We start from the raw sequence: 24,201 nt of genomic DNA, 5'->3' as shown, positions 1-24,201 counted from the left end.
GAGACATAGGTATCAAAATGGTCGCTCTAGTATTTAAAGCTCTTTCTTCTTCGGTCCACTGTCTATTGGGTGGATTGAAAGCCATGTAATCTAAACCTTCAGCAAGTAAAATCAATCTTATTTCATGCAACCAAGTTTTATAATTTTGTCCATTATTTTTTAATCTTGACTCACCTTTCAATGGTGACAAAGTAACAACTTGCCTTTGAGCTGTAGCTGGTACTGCTACGGGTTGTGGCATCTGGGGTGCTTGCACTGGCGGTGGTTGAATTTGAAGAACTGGAACTTGTGGTTGTTGGTCCTTTTGCATCTGCACACCTTTGCTTGCTTGCGGTACTTGTGGCTTAATTGAAGGATAATAATGAACAATGTGTTCTCTATATTTCAAGGATTGATCTGAAATAGAAGCTGGCAATTGGTTGAGATGAGAAACAGTTTTATATTTAATATCTTGTATTCCACTAGATGGTGCTGCAGGATAACTTTTGAGATTTTCTTCTCCTTTGGATATTGTATTCGTGCCAATTAGATTTTCACTTTCTCCTTTGTTTACATTTGCCGCTGGTTTGGCAGACACTGTTTCGAGCTCTCTTTCTAAGAGTCATTTGAATGTCTCTTAATTTATTTAATTTCTTTCTATATTTATAAATGTCATCCAGGCAACAGTGCATTGTCTGCTTTTCTTTTTCATCTAGATTAATTCCTCTCTGCTGATAGAAGTCTGAGAGAAAGGCTTGGGTATCTTGGAGGGTTTGTTCTAAGAGTGCTATTAAGCTATTTACTCTGTCAATATCATTAATTGAATCCAGACTGCTAGCTGAACTCCTTACAGACTCTCGGTCATCGGAATGTCTGTTTCATTTTTGCCTTTAGCGAGGCGCCATGTTGAATGGATGCACTGCATTCGGAAATTGCCTGGCTACATGGCTCGGAAGAGCTCATTACATTGAAATTTATCAAATGATCCTTTACTTGCCGTGAATGTGGACAGGGTCGGAGAAGCAGTGGATGTTGATGGCTGGGGGTCTTCTAAGTCATCAGCACCTTCATCAACATTTCCTTTTCCCTCAGCTGCATCGCCTCCTTCTTTGTTTGCCAGATGGGTGTAGAGTTGTTGTGCCTTTGTCCATATGGTATTGGTATCCAATGCAATGCTCTTCTTACGGCAGTCTTGTACCCACTGGGACAAAGCAGCTTCCATTTTCATAAGCCGTTTATTTCTAGGCATCACCATCCTTTTTGCTGCCTTGTTGAATGTGATCATAGCTGTTTGCCTTATCTTCTTTCCGAATGTATCTCACACTCGATTAGTTTATTCCATAATGCTGCCCAATGTCCGCATATGAGCAACCCCCTTTTAGCATATCCAACAGTTCAATCTTCTCTTTAATTGTCAGCATCTTCCTGCTTTTTTTACTCTCACAGCCTCCGCTCCGCGTGGAACGTTTAGGAGGCATCTTGGGTATATCTTCCAGTAAGTTTTATTACTGTACACTAGTTGTAAAAGTACTAATGCACGCCGGGATAACACCAATGATTGGCTGAGATTTCAGGCCATCAGCAATGACAACGCTGATTGCCCAAGATTTCAGCCAATTAACAATGGCAGATGAAGGCTTGGGGATGACATATGACATCATCAGGGGGGAAAAACCGTGCTATAGAACAAAAACCATGGAGTATTTTTTAATTAACATTTTTTGAAAAATCGTGGTATAGCCGTTTCGCGACGTTCGAACCCGCGAAAATCGAGGGATCACTGTAGTATAGAAACCTAAGTGGAATTGCTATTGCTATATAGTTTCTCCTGAGAATGGATCCTTTTATGAGAAGATAGATGACCATTCTGAGCAAAGGTCTTTCCACACTCCATGCATTTATACGGCTTCTCTCCTGTGTGGATCCTCTTATGGGAAGTAAGTACACTGCTATGAGCAAAGGTCTTTCCACACTCCATGCATTTATACGGCTTTTCCCCTGTGTGGACCCACTTATGGGAAAAAAGATTACTTTTGTGACCAAATTTCTTTCCACACTCCATGCATTTATACGGCTTCTCCCCTGTGTGTATCCTTTTATGGGAAATAAAGGTATCCTTTCGAGCAAAGGTCTTTCCACACTCCAAGCATTTATACGGCATCTCCCCTGGGTGGACCCACTTATGGGAAGTAAGTGCAGTGCTGTGAGCAAAGGTCTCTCCACACTCCATGCATTTATACGGCTTCTCCCCTGTGTGGATCCTTTTATGGGAAATAAGATTACTTTTGTGACCAAAGGTCTTTCCACACTCCATGCATTTATACGGCTTCTCCCCTGTGTGGATCCTTTTATGGGAAATAAGATTACTTTTGCGACCAAAGGCCTTCCCACACTCCATGCATTTATACGGCTTCTCCCCTGTGTGGATCCTTTTATGGGAAATAAAGGTATCCTTTCGAGCAAAGGTCTTTCCACATTCCAAGCATTTATATGGCTTCTCCCCTGGGTGGACCCACTTATGGGAAGTAAGTGCACTGCTGTGAGCAAAGTTCTTTCCACACTCCATGCATTTATACGGCTTCTCCCCTGTGTGCACCCTTTTATGGGAAGTAAGATTACTTTTGCGACCAAAGGTCTTTCCACACTCCATGCATTTATAGGGCTTCTCCCCTGTGTGCATCCTTTTATGGGAAGTAAGTGCACTGCTGTGAATAAAGTTCTTTCCACACTCCCTGCATTTATACGGCTTCTCCCCTGTGTGCATCCTCTTATGGGAAGTAAGTGTACTGCTCTGAGCAAAGGTCTTTCCACACTCCATGCATTTATATGGCTTCTCCCCTGTGTGAATCATCTTATGGGAAATAAAGCTATACTTTCGAGCAAAGGTCTTTCCACACTCCATGCATTTATACGGCTTCTCCCCTGTGTGGATCATCTTATGGGAAATAAAGGCATCTTTTCGAGCAAAGGTCTTTCCACACTGCATGCATTTATAGGGCTTCTCCCCTGTGTGGACCCTCTTATGGGAAATAATGGTATCCTTTCGAGCAAAGGACTTTCCACACTCCATACATTTATATGGCTTTTCCGCTCTGTGGATCCTTTTGTGGATAGTAAGTTGCCCCTTTGTTCTAAAATATTTTCCACATTTCAAACATTTATACGGCGTTTCTTTTTTGTCATTTGCTTTTTGAGATGTAAGGTAGTTATTTTCAAGAGAAAGAATGGATGTCCCATTGTAATTTTGTCCATTGTGTCTTCTTATAGCATCTTCTTTGTTTTGAGTTAAAAGGTGTTCATTTACTTGTACTTTAGCTTTAACAAGCTTCACACTTTTCCCAATATATTTTTTCTTCATTTTTTCTTGTCGGGCAAGAATGTCTTGCAGTGGAACATCAGTGGAAGATGAGCTTTCCTGATTCCAATTCTTTGACTGGTTTCTCTCAGGGCTTTCAAATTTCATTTGAATTCCAAACGTCTCCATTCCATCTTTATCATTGATCAGTTGGAACAGTTCACAGGAATCTTGATTCTGCTGCCAGTTATTACCTTCAAAGCAAAAAGGAAAATGAAAATGATGACAAAGTTAGAGAAAACCATCAAAATGTAGAAAGTCCAGTGAATTTTCTTCTGAAGTTGTCCAAAATTCCATTAGGTTGTATGTTTGCATAACAATAATAATAATTAGTAATAATTTATTAGTTTTGCATGCCGCCCTTCTCAGAAGACTCTGAAGACTGCATGCTCACAGTGTTGTGATTTCTATATTCATGAGTTGTGAAAGTTTTGAAAATATTTAGATATCTTTTTCTTTATAATCTATCTATCTATCTATCTATCTATCTATCTATCTATCTATCTATCTATCTACCTATCTACCTGCAAATCTCACTTAGAGTCAGTTTTGAATTAAACATAGAAATATAGAAGACTGACGACAGAAAAAAGACCTCATGATCCATCTAGTCTGCCTGTTCTGCCTGACCGGGTTCAGGCAATAATTAATGGTCCAGGAAAGGTCAGACACACACGTGCATTGCTAATCAGCAAACTTGTATTAAATAGAAAATAAAAGGCTAAAGAAAACTGTCCTTATTTTCAGGAGTAAAACACAGTTCGAGGTGAAAATTCAGCTAGATACAAAGTTCCTGAAAAAGCAAACAAATACAAAAGTCACGTAGCAGAAACGTTCCAGGATTTCTCTGAATTTTCGAGGCATGAGAGCAGCAGCTAGTCCCAGAGTTTTCAACTCCCACTTGCCTGACAACGCTGAGTTGAAATCCAAAGGTACAGAGCAGAAACTTTAAAGCAGAAACAACAACGCCACACAAACCACACAGATAAACATCCACAGTTTGCCTCTGCCTCTGTTCTCTTTTATAACTGTAGCCCTCATTATGGGAACCACACCCAGCCCTTATTCTGTAGACCACACCCAAACACAGGTGACACCATAATCACCAGATCTACCACAATTAACGGAAGAACAACAGAAAAGTTTGGATAGTCCAATTACAATCAAGGAACTACAAAAAACTATTAAAAAACAAAAAATAATAAAGCAACTGGGCCTGATGCCATACCGGCAGAATGGTATAAAATAGACAGTGAAGTAATAATGAACAATATGTTGGAAATTTTTAATGAAAGTATAATGGACGGTAAAATTCCCAAATCCTGGTCAGAATCCTTAATAACATTAATTCATAAATCTGGAACTGATAAAGAAAAGATAAAAAATTATAGACCTATATCATTATTAAATGTGGACTATAAAATATTTACTTCTATTTACGCAAAGAGGCTCAAAAAGGTTTTGAATGAGAAAATACGCCAAGACCAAAATGGGTTCTTACCAGGCAGACACATAAAAAATAATCTTAGAACGATTATCAACACATTAGAATATTATGAACATTTTGGAAAACCAGTATCATTAATGTTCCTCGATGCTAAAAAAGCTTTTGATAATGTAAACTGGACTTTTATAAAAATGCAATTAAATAAAATGAGATTTGGTACAAAATTTGTAAATTTAATTGATGCAATATATTCACAACAAACGACAAAAATCATATTAAACAACGAACAATTAGAAAAATTTGAAATATTTAAGGGAGTTAGACAGGGTTGTCCGATTTCACCTTTATTGTTTATTTTATCATTGGAAGTTCTGTTGATAAGGATAAGAGCAGATAAAAAAATACGGGGCTTGACCATTGGAAAAGAGATATATAAAGTCCAAGCCTTTGCAGATGATTTGACTTTTATAATGGAGGATCCTACGACAGCATTGCCAACGCTGCTACAAATGCTAGAACAATATGGCAAAGTCGCAGGTTTAAAAATAAATAGAAGGGGGGCTTCCGGGTGGAGTTCGACCGTGTCGGAGGTGCGGAAGCCAAGCTCCAGCTCCGCAACCTTCCTTTCCCTCCTGTAGGACGCGGATTCGCGTTGTGCCGGCACCGGAGGGGCCGGCACAGGACAGGGGGTCTCCTGGGCACCCCGAGACCGATCGCTGGGGTCTCGGGGGTTAGGGATTACCCCGCAGCTGCAGGAATGGAGAGCTGTGCACAGGCGGCTGCCTGGACACAGCCATAGCGGCCGCCGAAAGCGGAAGCCTCAAAAAACACAATTGAAGTCTACAAAAAACAGATCGGCAGATAAAGGAGATCGTTAGCACCACACGGAATTCTTTTGGTATCGGGAGGACTTTGGAAGAAGAAGTTTTTTAAACTTTAAGGCGAATCCACAAAAGAAGAAAACTGAAAGTGATATCCATTCGCTGAAGAGAAAGCCAGCCAGAACTACTTGTCTTTGTTACAATTAAGTATAACTTTCACTTTTTTCTAAACTTAAGATTATAGTGTGGTGTGTACACTTTCCCTTTTTACTTTTTTCCTATATTTTTGATATATAAATTTTCTTTTTCTTCCTCTTAAATAAAGTTAAATAAAGTTAAATTTTGATTTGCTAAACATTGAGTGGATGAAGTAAAATATACCAATGAACTGAATACATGAACCTATGAACTGAATTAAATTGAAGCTACGTTATTTGAATGGAATCCTACTGAAGCTATAATTATTTGAAATGAAATTTGGATTACTTACTCTATTTTTCTATTTTTAAAACTGTTGACATCATTTTTATTTCTCTTCTATTACTGTTTTTGGACCTGATGGGACTATTTTTCTGTGTTATAATAGAGGTGTAAGGATATCTTTCGTATTTTTACTTTTTTTATAAAATAAAGAGACTCAGATTATTTTATAAGTACTTGAATTTGGAAAGGTTCACTTTAATTGGATTTATTGCCAGAAATATTTTTCCTATGGACTAAGTGGGATTATTCTCTCTTTCTCAACACAAATTTGGAGGTGTAAGGATATTTTTCGTGCTTGTCTCTTCTCTCCTGGTTTTTTCCATATAATAAGAAGACATTTATTTTAACTGGACATTACATTGGATATTACAGTGGACACTTGCTTGGAGTATCCTCTTTTTTGAGATTTTTATTAAAGCATAACCTATATTTGGCATTTTTGGACTTAATAGTTTCCTTCTTTTTTTTTTTTTTGCTCCTTTCCTCACCTATTGGACCTTTCCTTTAGATTTTTTGGATATTTTTTTTTCAATTAATTCTCTCCCCTTTTTTCCCTTTTAAAATCATATTTATATCTTTTTTTCTCTTTTTTGGTATCAAATAGCTATGTGCTAGAATATTGGCTTTTTCCTTGCCCCCACCTGATCCCCCCCTTAAGGAGTCTAGGAACTTATTGAAATACTTTTTTTTATCTTTCTACCCTTCCTTTCTTTTCCCTTTTTCTTTTCCCTTTTTTTTTCATTTTCCCTTTCTTTTTAATTAAACTAAAATAATTAATTATAACAAATTGAATTGAATTGATATACTTAATTTCCTTTTTTTTTCTCTTCTCCTCTCCTTTGTTTTACTTTCCCATTAAGAATATATAAGATTTAGATTAAAATAATTTTAAAAATAAAATAATAACACTGATTTTGGATTATGAAAGGTTCCCACAGGGCACAGAGCGTGACATCAGTGACTACAATAACAACGCGAAAACAACCAACTACTCCCGTCCCAACTTCCACACCTAGGGTCTCCCCAACTTCATCACCGCTACAACAAAGGACCATACCTACAATGTTGGCCAAAGAGAAAGAAAAAGATAAGCCTACGATGGACCCTAGTTTCCAAATTATCCAAGAAGCACTAGCAGACATTAAGGCATTACAAACCCAGGCAAAAACTCAAAGTGACACTGACAAGGAAGAAATGAAAACTTACTTACAAGAACTGAGGCAAGAGATGAAGGAGATGAAAGACGAAATCAAAAAAGAAATTGCGGAACTTAGAACCGAATTAACTGAAGTAAAAGGGAACGTTGTCGAAATGGATGGAAACATAAAAGTCATTCAACAAAAATTACAAGACAGCGAAAAGAGAATACAAGTGACAGAAGGGAAAATCCAAGATGTGGGACAGAGAGTAGAAGAATATGAAGATCGTAACTACGCAGCCCGCAGAGATTTTGATATAGCAATAACTAATCTTGAACTTCACTCCGCACAACATGGCTTGAGGTTCCAAAATATTGAAGAAGAAAAAGACGAAGATTTGCCTGCAAAAATGGCAGAAGTCTTGGGCGCTATTTTGCAGTTAGACCCAACAGACCTGGTAAAAGAAATTGACGAAGTCTACCGAGTCCAGACTGGATATGTAAGGCGCCATAATTTACCTAGAGAAGTCCACATCAAGTTTACAAGAAGAATCGTTAAAGACACGATATTGAGATACACAAAAAATGAGTCCATTAAACGGGATGGGAAAGAAATCACGATTCTGAAACAAGTTCCGAGGAGAATCCGAGAGAGTAGAAGACAATATTATTTTCTTACAAGCATTTTAATTAGAAAGAACATTGTTTTCAGATGGCTGATCCCAGAAGGCTTGACCTTAACATGGCAATCAACGAGAGTGAAAATAGAAAGCGTAGAACAAGCAAGATCTTTCCTGGCACACAGTGGACTGGACAGCACCGCACAAATTCAGTTTCAACCACAGCCCAGCGACGAAACGATGGGGGCCACAGGTGGTGGAGGGGAAGAAGCGTTGGTGGTGAGGCAGAAACAACTACAGATCTCACAGGACTTAATTTTGGATACCCGACTTCGAGAACCAAAAGAACCGAAAAGGTACTATAAATAAAGATGACACATGATCTGAAAATATTTTCAGTCAATGTAAATGGATTGAATAACCCAAGGAAGAGAAACCAAGTATTAACTAAACTTAAGAAACAAAAAGCCCAGATAAATATTCTGCAAGAAGTCCATATTAAAAAATCAAAAAGAAGTCTTCTTAAAAACTCAAAATTGGGGAAATTATATACAAGTTTGGCCAATCAAAAGAAAAGAGGTGTAGTAATGTATATTGATGATCTAATTGAATCCAAAGAAATATATAATGATGGGGATGGAAGGATTTTGATAGTACAATTAGAATTAGAAATAAAACCTTTAACAATTGTCTCAATTTATGCACCAAATGATAATCAAAAACAATTCTATAAAGATTTACATGAAAAAATTAATGAGTTATCAATTGAAAATATGATAATAATAGGAGACTTTAATGCAATTTCAGATGACCAAATGGATTATAACGGGAAAAGAAAAGAAAAGAAAAAAAAGGTAATATTACCGGCCTCATTTTGGAAAATGAGTTCAGAATTAGCATTAAAAGACGTATGGCGAGAACAGCATTTAAAAGATAAACAGTATACTTTTTATTCCAACCCACATAAGACATGGTCTAGAATTGATATGGCTTGGGCTCCTATTCACATAATGGAACAAATAAGTGAAATAGAAATAGAGACAAACACTTGGGCGGATCATAACCCTCTATCCATATATTGGAAAGGTAAAAGGATAATAAAGAATTGGTCAATGAATAGAACAATAATAAAAGATCCTGAATATAAGAAATGGATAGAGAAGGAATTAGAGATTTTTTTAAAAATAAATAAAAATATAGATACCACCCCTCAAAATTTATGGGATACAACCAAAGCATATATACGCGGATTAACAATATCATTCATAGCAAAAAAAAATAAAGAAAAGAAAGAATATCAAGGAACATTAATAGAAGAATTAAGAAAATTAGAAATTTTAATGCAAAAAGAGGATAAGGACGACAAATTAAAAAATCAGAGAGAATTAATAAGACATAAATTGAGATTAATAGAACAAGAATTAATTGTAGAAAAGATAAAGAGAGTAAAACAAGATTATTTTGAACATGCGAATAAACCTGGAAGATGGCTGGCATACAAATTAAGAAAAGAGAGAGAAAATAAAATTATAAAAAATCTGACAGATTCAAAAGGTACAATAAAACATAGAATAGAAGATAAAAAGGAAATAGTATCGGAATTCTATAAACAATTATATAAGAAAGAAGAGATAAGTGAGGATTTAATTTTTAAATATCTGGGAAAAATAGAACTTCCAGTTTTAACGGAAGCTCAACAGCAAAGATTAAATAGACCTGTTTCAGATATAGAATTAAAACAATCTATAAAGAATCAAAAAAATAATAAAGCGACTGGCCCAGACGCAATACCAGCTGAATTTTATAAACTAGAACTAGAAATATTCTTTTCCAACATGCTTGAGATATATAATCAAATATTGACAACAGGCAAATTACCAAAAACCTGGTCAGAAACTTTAATAACCTTAATACATTAGGCAGATACTAAGAAAGAAAAAATTGAAAATTACAGACCTATATCATTGTTGAACGTCGACTACAAAATCTTTATATCAATATTTGCCAATAGATTTAAAAGTATTATAAATAATATAATACATAGTGATCAAAATGGATTTCTACCAGGAAGACAAATTAAAAATAATTTAAGAATAATAGTTAATACTTTGGAATACTATGAGCAGCACCCTGAAAAGCAAATGGCACTTATATTTCTAGACGCTCAAAAAGCATTTGATAACGTGGATTGGAATTTTATGAAAATACAATTAAATAAGATGGAAGTAGGAACAAAGTTTTTTAATATAATAGATGCTATATATTCTGAACAAACTGCTAAAATTATAATAAATAGTGAACAAACAGAAAAAGTAATTATACAAAGAGGAGTAAGACAAAGTTGTCCAATATCACCATTGTTATTTATTTTAACTTTAGAAGTATTGTTGATAAAAATAAGAGCAGACAAGAAAATAAAAGGATTAAAAATTAGAAAAGAAACCTATAAAACACAAGCATTTGCTGATGACGTAGTGTTTATCTTAGATGACCCAATAGAATCTATTTTAAATTTAATAAATGTGATTGAAGAATATGGGAAAGTTGCAGGATTGAAAATAAATAAGGAAAAGACACAGATATTAACAAAAAACATGACTGAAATACAGAGAAAATACTTAGGAGACCTATCAAACATGAAGATCACGAAAAAAGTGAAATACTTAGGGATATGGATGACTTCCAAAGCCGTATCTTTAAAAGACGACAATTATTTAAAATTATTAAGTCAGATTAAAAAAGACTTAGAAATATGGAGTAATCTACAATTATCACTTGTAGGAAGAATTTCCACAGTTAAAATGAATATCCTTCCAAAAATATTGTTTCTTTTCCAAGTGATTCCAATAAATCCAGGAACGAAATTTTTTGCCGAATTGAATAAGATAATAAGAAAATTTATTTGGCAAGGTAAAAAAATCAAGAATAAAACAAAATTCACTAGAAGATCGTAAGGAAAGAGGAGGCCTGGGTCTCCCAAATTGGAAACTATATTATCAAGCCACGGCCCTGACATGGATAAAAGAATGGCTTACACTAGAAAATCAAAGACTACTTAATCTAGAAGGCCACGACTTGATGGTCGGGTGGCATGCATTTGTATGGTATGATAAGTTAAGAACCCACTCGTATTTTAAAAATAATGTTATTAGGAAGGCATTGATAGAAGTGTGGAATGAAATAAAGAAAAATCACTTTTTAGTAATGCCAGAATGGGTTTCACCCCTTGAAGCTATAGTACACCCAAATCTTAAAGGAAAAGGTAAGATTTGGAAATATAGTGATTTGTTAGATAATCAATTAAAATTAAGAACAAAACAAGAGTTATATGAGTTAGGTATAGATTTAGATTGGTGGCATTATATGCAGATTAGTTCTAGATATCAAATAGATGTAAAGACTTATATTTTTAAAAAAGAAAATAACGTATTGAGCAAATTATTATTTCAAAATCAAACAAAGACAATTGGAAACGTTTATAAATATTTATTAAATCATAGAACGATAGGTTGGATATTGAAGGACAATATGATCAGTTGGTGCAAAAATTTTGGTAAAGAGATTGATTTAGATACTTGGGAAAAGATATGGATGTATACAGTGATCCCCCGCTCGTTGCGAGGGTTCCGTTCCAGGACCCCCCGCAACGAGCGGGTTTTCGTGAAGTAGCGCTGCGGAAGTAAAAACACCATCTGCGCATGTGCAGATGGTGTTTTTACTCCCACAGCGCTAGCGAGGAGCCGAAGATTGGGGGCGGCGCGGCTGTTTGCCGCCGGCATGGAGGGCTTCCTAGCAGGGTTGGGGGTCCGGGGGGCGCTGGCTCTCGGCGCTTTCGAGCTGAGTCCGGGAGCGAATTCGCTCCCGGACTCATCTCAAAAGCGCCGATAGCAAGCGGCAAGGAACGGCTTGTCTCGGCGCTTTCGAGCTGAGTCCGGGAGCGAATTCGCTCCCGGACTCAGCTCAAAAGCGCCGATAGCAAGCGGCAAGGAACGGCTTGTCTCGGCGCTTTCGAGCTGAGTCCGGGAGCGAATTCGCTCCCGGACTCAGCTCAAAAGCGCCGATAGCAAGCGGCAAGGAACGGCTTGTCTCGGCGCTTTCGAGCTGAGTCCGGGAGCGAATTCGCTTCCGGACTCAGCTCAAAAGCGGCGAGAATGAACGGCGTGGGCGGGCGAAGGGCGGGCGGCAGCGAGGAGTTTGCGTGGGCGGTGGGGAAACTCCTCGCTGATGCCAGCAAGAGGGGGAAGACTCAGGGAAGCCGCCCAGCAGCTGATCTCCCGGTTGCCATCTACGCATGCGTGCCCCGGGCACGCATGCGTAGATGGTATTTTGACTTCCGGGTTGAAAAATAGCGAAGTACCCTGTTCGCAATGGTTGGGGACGCAATAAACGGGGGATCACTGTAATTGGAAAATAACAAAATCAACCTCTTTCAAAGAAAATCAAATTAAGATGTTTTATAGATGGCACCTTCCACCATATAGAATCTCTAAAATGTTTCCTTCGGTATCGCCTATTTGTTGGAAATGCAAAAAAGAAGTTGGCACATATTACCATGCATGGTGGACCTGTCCGGAGACAAAAATATATTGGAATAAAGTCGAGAATTGGATAAATGAAATAACAAAGGAGAAGATAAAAAAATCTCCTGAACTTTTTCTATTGGGTATTTCAAACATAAAGTATAAAAAAGAAATTTACTATTTAATAATACATATATTGACAGCGGCACGAATAACATTCGCGCAGAAATGGAAAGAAAAGACGATACCGAATGACGCTGAGGTGTTTAAAAAAATTATAGAGTGTGCAGAACTAGATATGATGACTAAACGTTTGAACAATCAAACCGAAACAGAATTTTATAAAATTTGGGATAAAGTATATGATTGGTGGAATGTTAAAAACAGTATAAAAAATTAAATATACAAGAATAAATTACTATTATAAAATCATAAGACAGAACTATATAGTTTATATTATAACTAATTTAGAAGTGTTTATATTATCTCCTTCTTGTATTATTAATAATTTGTTTATTGCTTTTTGATATATATATATATATATATATGTATATTATTTTTCATGATTTTTCTAAAAAAAAAAAACACACATAAAGAAACTTAATTAATAATTTTAATTTTAAAAATTTATAACTAAACTTAACGATAATGTAATCTTCAAGTGTGGTTTTTCTGCTTAGATCTGATAATAGTTAGAGTTTTTTATATTTTGTATTAGTTAGACTTCTATGATAAGCGGAGCAATGGTAGCTCCTTAAATGTTCAATGTTGTATGTCTTTGTTTGTTTTCTTTTGAAAATAATAAAAAATATTTAAAAAAATAAAAATAAAATAAAAATAAATAGAAGTAAAACACAATTTATAGTTAAAAATATGAAGGAACTTCAAGAAAGAAAATTAGAAAGTATTACAGGTATGAAAATAGTCAAGAAAGTTAAGTACTTGGGAATATGGATTACATCAAAAACTATATCTTTAAAAAATGACAACTATATGAAATTAACTGAAGAAATTAAAAAAGATTTAGAAATATGGAATAATTTAAAATTATCTTTTATGGGGAGAATAGCTACGATCAACGTTTTACCCAAGATCTTATGTTTGTTTCAGGTTATACCAATAAATCCAGGGGGAAATGTTTTTAAGAATTTAACAATAGTTAGAAAATTTTTATGGCAAGGCAAGAAAGCAAGAATAAAGTTAAGTATTTTAGAAGATATTAAGGAAAGAGGAGGATTTGCACTACCAAATTGGAAGCTATACTATCAGGCAGCTGCCTTGACATGGATTAAATATTGGATAATGTTAGATGACAAAAGAACATTAAATTTGGAAGGTCATGATCTTATGCTTGGCTGGCATGCCTTTATTTGGTATGATAAGGATAAAACACACACATACTTTAAAAGACATACAATAACAAAGTATTTATTGGAAGTTTGGAAAGATGTTAAGAAAGATCATTTCCTAACCATTCCTAACCCACCCCAATTTGATTCAGGAAAAGAAAATAATAAAATATAAAGAATTACTAGACAATCAAATTAAATTAAAATCAAGATATAAATTACAGGAAGAGGGGATAAAAATAGATTGGTGGCAATATATTCAGATCCAGTCCAGATTTCAAAGAGATAGCAACATATACATTTTTAATAAGAGTAAAAAAAATTTAGGTAATTTGTTAACCACAAATCAGACTAAATTAATAGGGAAAGCATATAAACATATGATTGGATATAAAAACATAGATTTGACTTTAAAGGAGAATATGATAAGCTGGTGTAAAAATATAGGTAGGGAAATTGATAAAGAAACATGGGAAAATGTGTGGATCACAAATTGGAAAATGACAAAATCGGTTTCACTAAAAGAAAACCAAATCAAGATGTTTTACAGATGGCATCTTCCGCCAAATAGAATTGCCAAAATGTCCCCAAATACATCCCCAATATGTTGGAAATGTAAGAAAGAAATAGTTTCATATTATCATCAATGGTGGATTCTCTTAACCAAACTAAATCAGCTAGCGGTACCTGAACAGACTTGTAAGTGGATCACAAGCTTCCTAACAGACAGGAAGCAGCAGGTGAAGCTAGGAAAAATCACATCAGATATATGTACAATTAGCACAGGTGCCCCCCAAGGCTGTGTACTCTCACCACTTCTCTTCTCTCTATACACTAATGACTGCATCTCAAATGATCCCTCTGTTAAACTACTGAAGTTTGCAGATGATACAACAGTGATCGGACTCATTCGAGACAATGATGAATCCGCATACAGACGGGAAGTTGAACAACTATCCTTGTGGTGTGACCGGACCAATCTAGAACTGAACACACTCAAAACCGTAGAAATGGTGGTAGACTTTAGGAGAAACCCTTCCACCCTTCCACCTCTCACAATACTAGACAACACAGTATCAACAGTAGAGACCTTCAAATTTCTAGGTTCTATCATATCTCAAGACCTAAAATGGTCACCTAACATCAAAAACATCATAAAAAAAGCACAACAAAAATGTTCTTTCTGCGTCAGCTCAGGAAGCTCAAACTGCCCAAGGAGCTGTTGATACAGTTCTACAGAGGAATCATTGAATCTGTCATCTGCACCTCTAGAACTGTCTGGTTTGGTGCTGCAACCCAACAGGACCGACACAGACTTCAGAGGACAATCAGAACTGCAGAAAAAGCAATTGCTGCCAAACTGCATTCCATTGAGGACCTGTATATTGCACGAGTCAAAAAGAGGGCGGGGAAAATATTGACTGACCCCTCACATCCTGGACACAAACTGTTTCAACTCCTACCCTCAAAATGTCGCTACAGAGCACTGCACACCAAGACAACTAGACACAAGGACAGTTTTTTTACGAACGCCATCACTCTACTAAACAAATAATTCCCTCAACACTGTCAGACTTTCTACTAAATCTGCACTTCTATTCTACTAGTTTTTCTCATCATTCCTATCACCCATTTCCTCCCATGTTGACTGTATGACTGTAACTTGTTGCTTATATCCTAAGATTTTTTTTATTAATATTGCTTCTTCATTGCTTATTTGACCCCTATGACAATCATTAAGTGTTGTACCACATGATTCTTGACAAACGTATATTTTATTTTATGTACGCTGAGAGCATATGCACCAAGACAAATTCCTTGTGTGTCCAATCACACTTGGCCAATAAAAATTCTGTTCTATTCTATTTGTAGCAAAGTTAAGTTATATAGGAAAATGATAGAAAAAATAATAAAAGAAATAGTATTCCAAGAGATAGAAAACCCCCTGGAATTCTACTTACTGAGTGTAACAAAACAGAAATATAAGAAAGATATTTCATTTCTGGTTCTACATATTTTAACAGCCGCTAGGATAGTTTATGCACAAAATTGGAAAGGGGAAGATATCCCCAAAAAAGAGGATGTAATTAAAAAAATATTGGATTGTGCAGAGATGGATATGATCACGAGAAGGCTGAATGATCAAGAAGAATCAGACTTTTACATTGTTTGGGATAAACTTTATATATGGATAGATAAGAATAAGTTGAAAACAAGATAAAGAAAACGGTATGAATATAATTATATGTTATTGACATTTTTTGCTGTTGTTAGTGTTGTTGGTTTCTTCTTTTTTACCAATCTAATTTTATGCCTATTAGAATATATAAACAAAGTTCTTCTTTTCAATTAGAATATTAGTTTGATTTAAAGACTTAAGACTTTATCCTTTTTTCTGTATTAAAAATTGACTTCAAGAAAAGAGGGGTAATTGTAACCCCTAATATGTGTTTAAATATTTGTAAGTCTGTATGTCTTTTTTATTCAAAATCAATAAAGTTTATTTTTTTTTAAAAAAAGAAAGATATTCTCTATCTAGTTATTCATATTTTGACCATGGCCAGTATAGTGTATGCGCAAAAGTGGAAAGGGGAAAATATTCTCAAAGAGGAAGAGGTAACTAAGAAAATATTAGACTGCGCTGAGAGTGATATGATGACAAGACGGTTAAATAATCAAGAGGAATCAGAATTTTATGTTATTTGGAAAAAGGTGTTTATATGGATAAATAAGAAGAAAAATTAAATGGTAAACCTATGTGAGAATTATAAATATATTACAACGATTTATCTTCTCTTTTTTCTTTTCTTTTTCTTTATATGAAATTTTTCTATTCTAAGGTTGAATAAAATTTCTTCTTTTCGTTTAAATTAATATGTTGACTTAATGTATTAATAATGTATTCTTTTTCTGTAAAGAAATTTGACTTCTATGACAAGAGGGGAAATTGTAACCCCCTACATCATGTTAAATGTTTGTTTTTATGTTTGTCAATTTTTATGGAAAATCAATAAAGTTTCAAAAAGAATAAATCACTGGTGATAATCCCTTAATTGAGCCCTCCTTTGCATTGCTCAACGGCTACGCATATTGATTATCTGTTCTGCCTCCGACTCCAAAGAAGAGAGGCTATCGGACGGGCTGCCTGCTAAATCCCCTGGGCTGTCTGCCAGTTCCTGGGGTCTTTAAGCCAACTCCTCTGAACCACTGGCCTCATCCTCTGGGCTGTCTGCCATGTTTTCCTGGCTGTCAGCCAGGCTTTCACAATCACTTTGTGACGCATCTCTCACATACGTGGGGGCAACAGCTGGCCCAGGCCCAAACACAACACTGCCCTTCTACTATTTTCTGTATTTTATCTTAGGATGGACATATGTTTATCCCAGCCATGTTTAAATTCAGTTACTGTGGATTTACCAACCACGTCTGCTGGACGTTTGTTCCAAGGATCTACTACTCTTTCAGTAAAATAATATTTTCTCATGTTGCTTTTGATCTTTCCCCCAACTAACTTCAGATTGTGTCCTCTTGTTCTTGTGTTCACTTTCCTATTAAGAACACTTCCCTCCTGAACCTTATTTAACCCTTTAACATATTTAAATGTTCCTTCTGTCCTCCAGACTATACAGATTGAATTCATGAAGTCTTAAGACCTTCCACCATTCTTGTAGCCCGTCTTTGGACCCGTTCAATTTTGTCAATATCTTTTTGTAGGTGAGGTCTCCAGAACTGAACATAGTATTCCAAATGTGGTCTCACCAGCACACTATATAGCAGGATCACAATCTCCCTCTTCCTGCTTGTTATACCTCTAGCTATGCAGCCAAGCATCCTACTTGCTTTTCCTACCGCCCGACCCACACTGCTCGCCCATTTTGAGACTGTCAGAAATCAATATCCCTAAATCCTTCTCTTCTGAAGTTTTTGCTAACACAGAACTGCCAATACAATACTCAGACTGAGGATTCCTTTTCCCCAAGTGCATTATTTTACATTTGGAAACATTAAACTGCTGTTTCCATTGCTTTGACCATTTATCTAGTAAAGCTAAATCATTTACCATATTACAGACGCCTCCAGGAATATCAACCCTATTGCACACTTTAGAGTCATGGGCAAATAGGCAAACCTTCCCTACCAAACCTTCCCCTATGTCACTCACAAACATATTAAAAAGAATAGGTCCCAGAACAGACCCTTGTGGCACACCGCTTGTAACCTGTCTCTGCTCCGAATACTTGCCATTAACAATAACTCTCTGATGTCTATGCTTCAGCCAGCTGCAAATCCACTGAACTATCCTTTATGTGGAATCGTATCAAAGGCTTTGCTGAAGTCCAGTTCACAGAGAACGGAGAACTAAAGTACTTTAGTGATAGATCACACGAGACCAGTAGTGCAAGATCCCAGGCTACTAATATCATGTGATCTCACACCTTCAGGCATTGAATAACTTTAAGACCTGAGGACTCCACGAGATCCAGGGCAAAAGTCTTTGAAGACGAAGGGACCTTCCCTCTCTCGGCCAACATTTTGCCATGGATCTTGTGCAGGCCTTGGGTAGCCGGGAACAGAGGCCTAGAGCATTATAGTGCGATATCACGTGAGATCAATAGTGCTACGTTTTCTACTACTGACTTCACATTTCTCTCAATACTTTAGGCTTCTTCTTTCTGCAAATGCACCCAAGTAGGCAAAGGAACCGATGGAAAGTTCTGTTCTCACACAAGTTTGGAGGTTTGAGACAAATGACAACACACTCTTCTCACATGGCCTCCAGAGGACACACAAAAGCACACCTAGTTCTTTATACCCCCCCATACATATAAGTTCAAATAGAAATGGAAAAATACAGATGTGAAATGGCACAGAAAGCATCTAAGCAAAGAGACATTGACTCTTTCCTTCCTTGGAGCACCAGAAGGCCAGATCCTTTCCTTCTCCCTCCCAGGAGACGATGTCTCATAATATTGGTTTTTTAAATAAAAAAATAACTATAATCTCTCCTCTTGTACTCTGATTGGTGTCATACTCTTACCCAGAAAGACCACGTTCCTATGGTTTTCCAGCATGACTTCCGAATGCAGCGCTTTCTGGTCAGGATCCAGCTGAGACCATTCCTCCTCAGAGAAAGACACAGCCACCTCCTCGAAGGACACAGGACTCTCCTGAACACGGGAAAAAGAACAGAACAGGAGGATTCATAACATCTGTTTATCTTCATCATTCATTTAGACAAAAGGATAGAAGAGGAACTCATCACATTTGTAGACAAGACCAAATCGACAGGTATAAAACACTCCAGGATATAAGATCGAGACATAGAAGGATCAACAGATATGGGCCCCATCTGACAAAGCAAAATCAACAGTGAAAAATGTAACCACGTTCATTTAGGAAAGAAAACCCAAATGCATTCGCATAGAAGAGGTGATACCTGGCTTAATAGTAGTAAGTGCAACAGGGATCTTGGAGTCCTAGTGGACAAACACTTAAATATGAGTCAGCAAATAATGTACAGTTGCCATCAAAAGACCTGAAACCCAACAAAATCAGAGGCGGCATTAAGAGGGATAGAATCAAGATGACATGAAGTGTTAGTACCACTTTATAATGCCTTGATAAGACCACACTTGGAATATTGACTCCACTACTGGTTGCCAGATGTAAGAAAGATCTCGATACTCTAGAAATAGTGCAGACAAGAGCAACAAAAATTACTACTGGACCAGAGGTTAAAGCATTGCTGTTTTATCGTTGCTGGAATTGGGTGTGTCTACTTTCATGAAAAGAAGGACCAGGGAGTGACATGATAGCAGTGTTCCAAGACACAATGGATGGAAAGTTTTCAAGGAGAGAACCAACCCACCAGTAAAGGGAAATTTCCTGATGGTGAGAACAATTAATCAGTGGAATGACTTGCCTCCAGAAATTGTGGTTGCTCCAAAAGTGGAGGTGTTTATGAAGGAATTAGACAGCCATTTATCTGAAATGTTATAGGGCTTCCTGTCTGAGCAGGGGGTTGGACTAGAAGACCTCCAAGATCCCTACCAACTGTTACTCTGTTTCATTGTTCCCAAATTACTGCAGCAAAGATATGCACCAAGTTAATTGGTTGTGCATCACAGAAGTCCTAGGTTTAGGTGAGAGAATGGGCAAATATTAAAATTGCTTTATCAAGTTCATTAATCTTGCAAAACCTTCAATGCCTTTCACTAAAGTAATCCCACTTCCGGATCACCTGCTCTATTGCCCTGTCTATCATTGATTGATCTATTAGTCTGACCCATTGGCTGAAAGGAAGAAAACAAAGAGAAAATTCCCTGGGAAAATAATTTCTCAGCTTTTGCAAGGCGGGAATGTTTGATCTCCTAATCAAGGCGCAAATCAGAGGACTGGAAATTATTTTGGATTTGTTTTTGTCTTCGGAGAGGGGCAGCATACAAATCTAATAAATTATTATTATTATTTGTATATACAGTGATCCCTCGATTATCGCGAGGGTTCCGTTCCCAGACCCCTCGCGATAATCGATTTTTCGCAATGTAGGGTTGCGGAAGTAAAAACACCATCTGCGCATGCGCGCCCTTTTTTTCCATGGCCGCGCATGCGCAGATGGTGGAGTTTGCGTGGGCGGGCGGGGAAGACCCAGGGAAGGTTCCTTCGTCCGCCTAGCAGCTGATCTGCTCGGCAGCGCAGCACCAGCGAGGAGCCGAAGATCCGGGTTTCCCCGCTGCCCACGGAAAGGGGAAACCCGGATCTTCGGCTCCTCGCTGGTGCTGCGCTGCCGAGCAGATCAGCTGCTAGGCGGACGAAGGAACCTTCCCTGGGTCTTCCCCCGCGGCCCACGGAAAGGGGAAACCCGGATCTTCGGCTGCAGCGAGCGCCGAGCGCGCCTCCGGGAGGAGAAACTCGAAGCGCCGCGGACAGCGAGCGGGTTGCCTCCGGGTCTGGGCTCTCGCACTTTGCGTTGGGCGAGGCAGCGGCTGGCGCCGTTCATTGACTCTTCTTCTCCCTTCCTGGCGACCTTGGCGGCGGAGGATGGAAGAGCGGGGAAGAAGAGGAGGAGGAGGGAGAAGGAGACACGGCAGCCGGAGCAGCGCGGACTCCTCTCTCGGTTGGAGGTGAGCTTGACGACGACCCCCCGGGAAAAAGACTGAAGTGGCCGCTTTCTCCGTCGTATGTGTGTGGGGGCTCGGGAGGAAGCTGCCGGAGGAGGGTCAACGACGGGTAGCCCCGCAGCTGCGGTCCCCGCCGGGATGGAGGCACCTGGGCGCGCGCGCACATACGCACGCGGATGGGGGGGGAGAGCGCGAGTGAGCGAGAGGGGGGGGGGAAGCCCAGACGGGATGAACCGTTTCTTGGGTGGCGCGTGTGGAAAAGGGGAGCGAGGGGCCGGGCGGGTTGAGGGAATCAAAGAGGGGTGGGGGTGCTGCTCTGAGGCGCTCGGAAAGAGTTTTCGGAAGGCTCTCGTGTTATGGCGAAAGGGTGTGTGGAGAGCCTGATGTTGGCGGAATTGGGGACCAGCGAGGAGCCGAAGATCCGGGTTTCCCCGCTGCCCACGTCAAGCTCACCTCCAACCGAGAGAGAGGTCCACGCTGCTCCGGCTGCCGTGTCTCCTCCCTCCTCCTCTTCTTCCCCGCTCTTCCATCCTCCGCCGCCAAGGTCGCCAGGAAGGGAGAAGAAGAGTCAATGAACGGCGCCAGCCGCCACCTCGCCCAACGCAAAGCGCGAGAGCCCAGACCCGGAGGCAACCCGCTCGCTGTCCGCGGCGCTTCGAGTTTCTCCTCCCGGAGGCGCGCTCGGCACTCGCTGCAGCCGAAGATCCGGGTTTCCCCTTTCCGTGGGCCGCGGGGGAAGACCCAGGGAAGGTTCCTTCGTCCGCCTAGCAGCTGATCTGCTCGGCAGCGCAGCACCAGCGAGGAGCCAAAGATCCGGGTTTCCCCGCTGCCCACGGAAAGGGGAAACCCAGATCTTCGGCTCCTCGCTGCTGCTGCGCTGCCGAGCAGATCAGCTGCTAGGCGGCCGCTCGAGAGCAAGAGGGGGAGAGATAGAGAAAGAGAGAGAAGGAAAGAAAGAGATGAGAGAGGGAGGAAGAGAGTGTGAGAGAGGAAGAAGCAAGATAGAGAAAGAGAGAGAGAAAGAAAGATGAGAAAGGAAGAGTGACGTCATCGGGTGGAAAAATCGCGATATAGCGTTTCGCGAAGATCGAGATCGCGAAAATCGAGGGATCACTGTATATATATTCCTATTTCTTGAAGGACTTTTAAAAAATTGCTTCTTTTAAACTCTAAAGTTGGAAGAATACCTAGCAGAACAAGATAACCAGAGGAAGCGATGCTGGCTAAAAGGAACTTGAACCTGCTGTTCTGCTCTCCATGTTGTGGGAGAACCCAAAAATAATCCGGGCTAAACAAGGGGGGGAAATAGAAGGAGAGAGCACTCTGCACACCAGCTTCACTTCCTGAGAGGAGAATAGAAATCTAATAGCTTTTCCCTTTCTTACTTGATTTGGAGGTTCAACCGCTGTTTGATCTCCGTCACAATAACCAGAAAGATTCATTCTTTGTTTCTCTGCAAGGAATAAATAATTTGAAAATGCATAATTAACAAAACAGGAGGAGAAGAGAGAGAGAGGTAGGACAGATGGGTAATCGGAGGATCTTCCACTACCTTCTGTGGTGTCCTGATGTGGATCTTCCCAAGGGATCCTCCAGGAAACAGGTTCCTGAAGGGGATTTGATGGATTCTCCTTTCTCTCAGGATCTCTCATCTCCACAGTGCAGCACTTCAAATAAGTGGAAGGAAAAAATTAGCAGAATTAATGTACATCACACAACACAAAGCTGATTCCCAGATTCACAGCACAACATCAAAGCCCCCAATATCCATCTGTGAGATTGAGAGAGAAAATGGAACAAAGTCCTACAAAATTTGGAGAACTGCCACATGTGATGAACACCAGAGAAGTTTGGGAAGAAGGGGTGAAGTATTCAACCACATTCTCTATTCCCTTCTGAGCTCTCAAAAGTGTCTCACCTGCAACTGGACCTGCTCCTTCTGCTCCTCCACCTGGCTCAGGAGGAGGCCTTCCACCAGGGCCACCGCCTGGGAGCTGGTCTCTGCTCCATACTCCCGCACCCAGCCCTCCATCTCTGGGGGCAGAAGGGACAAGAGGCGCTCCAGAACCACAAGGTCCAGCATCTGGGCTTTCGTGTGTTTCTCTGGCATCAGCCATCGCCTGCACAAGTTGTGGAGTCGGCTACAAAGTCCTCGGGGACCCTCAGCCTCCCGGTATTGGATGGAGTTCCAGGGCTGAACTTCCGAAGGGAGGATGGGTTCATCCTCCAGGATCTTCTGCCAGGGTCTTGTCCAGAGCTTCCCCCCCTTCCCAGGCTGAGCGGCTGCAGGGCCTTTTCTGCTTCCCCCCTTTGCAACAGGTGGGGTCTCCATCCTTTCTCTGTCCTGCAGAGCAACTCCAAAGGGGTCCAAGGACTCTTGTGGGTCTCCAGACGCCTTTTCCTTCACGGGACCATTTCTGGGAACACAGGACGGATCCCTCCAGGTGATCTCGCTCTTTTCTTCTTCCCCCAGGAGAAAATGGGGCCTTGCAAAGACCACAAATGGCTTCCGGTTTCTGTGTCTGAGGTGGAAGGAAAAACAAAGGCCCAGAATGAGAAGGTGGAATTCAGCCCCTGAGCGACCTTCCCCCAACCTCCCCCCGCTTCCCCTGCAAGGAGAGGGTGGCTGGGGAGCATGGGACCCGGGAAGAGAGCTCTCCCTCACCTGGGGCACCTCTGGACGCCCTCCGTCTCGTGCGAGCACCAGCGGTTAAGGAGAGCGAGTGTGCCGTCCTAGAGCGTCGAGGCTCAGTGATGTCACTTCCTTCTCAGCCTCCTCTCGCCCTTTGGTTCCCTTCCCTTAGCAGAGTCCGCCCCCTGGTGGAAAGGCGGGGAAAGACTTTGACCTCTTTTTTGCCCAGTGCAAGATAAATTTAAAAAAACACCATTCCAGCGTCACAATTGAATCTCAGCTCTATTTCTTTTGAAGACTTTCAATGTGAAGGGATTGAATTCAATGGCTGGAGAAGGAAAGTGCACAAAGGTCCCAAACACCCCGTTGTGGCTGAGGGAGGGCGGGCTCATGCCTGAGGGGATCTGCGCTCTGATTGGTTGCTGGGAATGGAAAGGGGGCGTGTCCACTTTCCCCGCCTTTTCCCTCTGGGCGTTGTTTGAGATTTACCTCAGGAGGCTCCCGACTGTCTTCTCTGCTGTTTACGTTAAATACCTTCATATTGATATTATCAAAATATAAATGTCTGTATTTAATGGCTGGAGAAGGAAAGTGCGCAATGGTCCACAGATTCTTATCCATTTTTCGTCTTTCTGGGATAATAAACTCCCTGGAATCGAGGCCCAGAGACTAGGAGCAGGAGGGCCCAGTGGGAGCCCCAGAGATGGGGGCACAGGCGGTTTTCTCTCCCGCTCTG

At 39.8% G+C, this 24,201-nt stretch overlaps 2 protein-coding genes across 2 annotated transcripts in view; both read right to left on the bottom strand.

Moving 5' to 3' along the window:
- The window catches only part of LOC139158434 (uncharacterized), a 73,512-nt gene extending 54,746 nt beyond the window's left edge, over positions 1 to 18,766 (bottom strand). Inside the window, 3 exon segments of the mRNA XM_070735741.1 lie at positions 175 to 255; positions 1,776 to 3,528; positions 18,751 to 18,766. Of these exon segments, the coding sequence (XP_070591842.1) occupies positions 175 to 255; positions 1,776 to 3,463 (1,769 nt within the window). The 5' untranslated portion in view covers positions 3,464 to 3,528; positions 18,751 to 18,766.
- A 70-nt stretch (positions 18,767 to 18,836) lies between these two features.
- On the bottom strand, positions 18,837 to 23,165 carry LOC139158433 (zinc finger protein 202-like). The gene is made up of 3 exons (XM_070735739.1): positions 22,752 to 23,165; positions 22,386 to 22,500; positions 18,837 to 18,880 (listed from the first exon to the last, which is right to left on the bottom strand). The coding sequence occupies exons 1-3, from the start codon at positions 23,163 to 23,165 to the stop codon at positions 18,837 to 18,839; spliced, it is 573 nt and encodes a 190-aa protein (XP_070591840.1).
- Positions 23,166 to 24,201: the final 1,036 nt, after the last annotated feature.

Source organism: Erythrolamprus reginae, chromosome 2, assembly GCF_031021105.1.
Source record: "Erythrolamprus reginae isolate rEryReg1 chromosome 2, rEryReg1.hap1, whole genome shotgun sequence".
NCBI classification, from domain to species: Eukaryota; Metazoa; Chordata; class Lepidosauria; order Squamata; family Dipsadidae; genus Erythrolamprus; species Erythrolamprus reginae.
The sequence above is the reverse complement of the archived record's forward strand: the minus strand, read 5'-3'. Positions and strand labels throughout refer to the sequence as shown.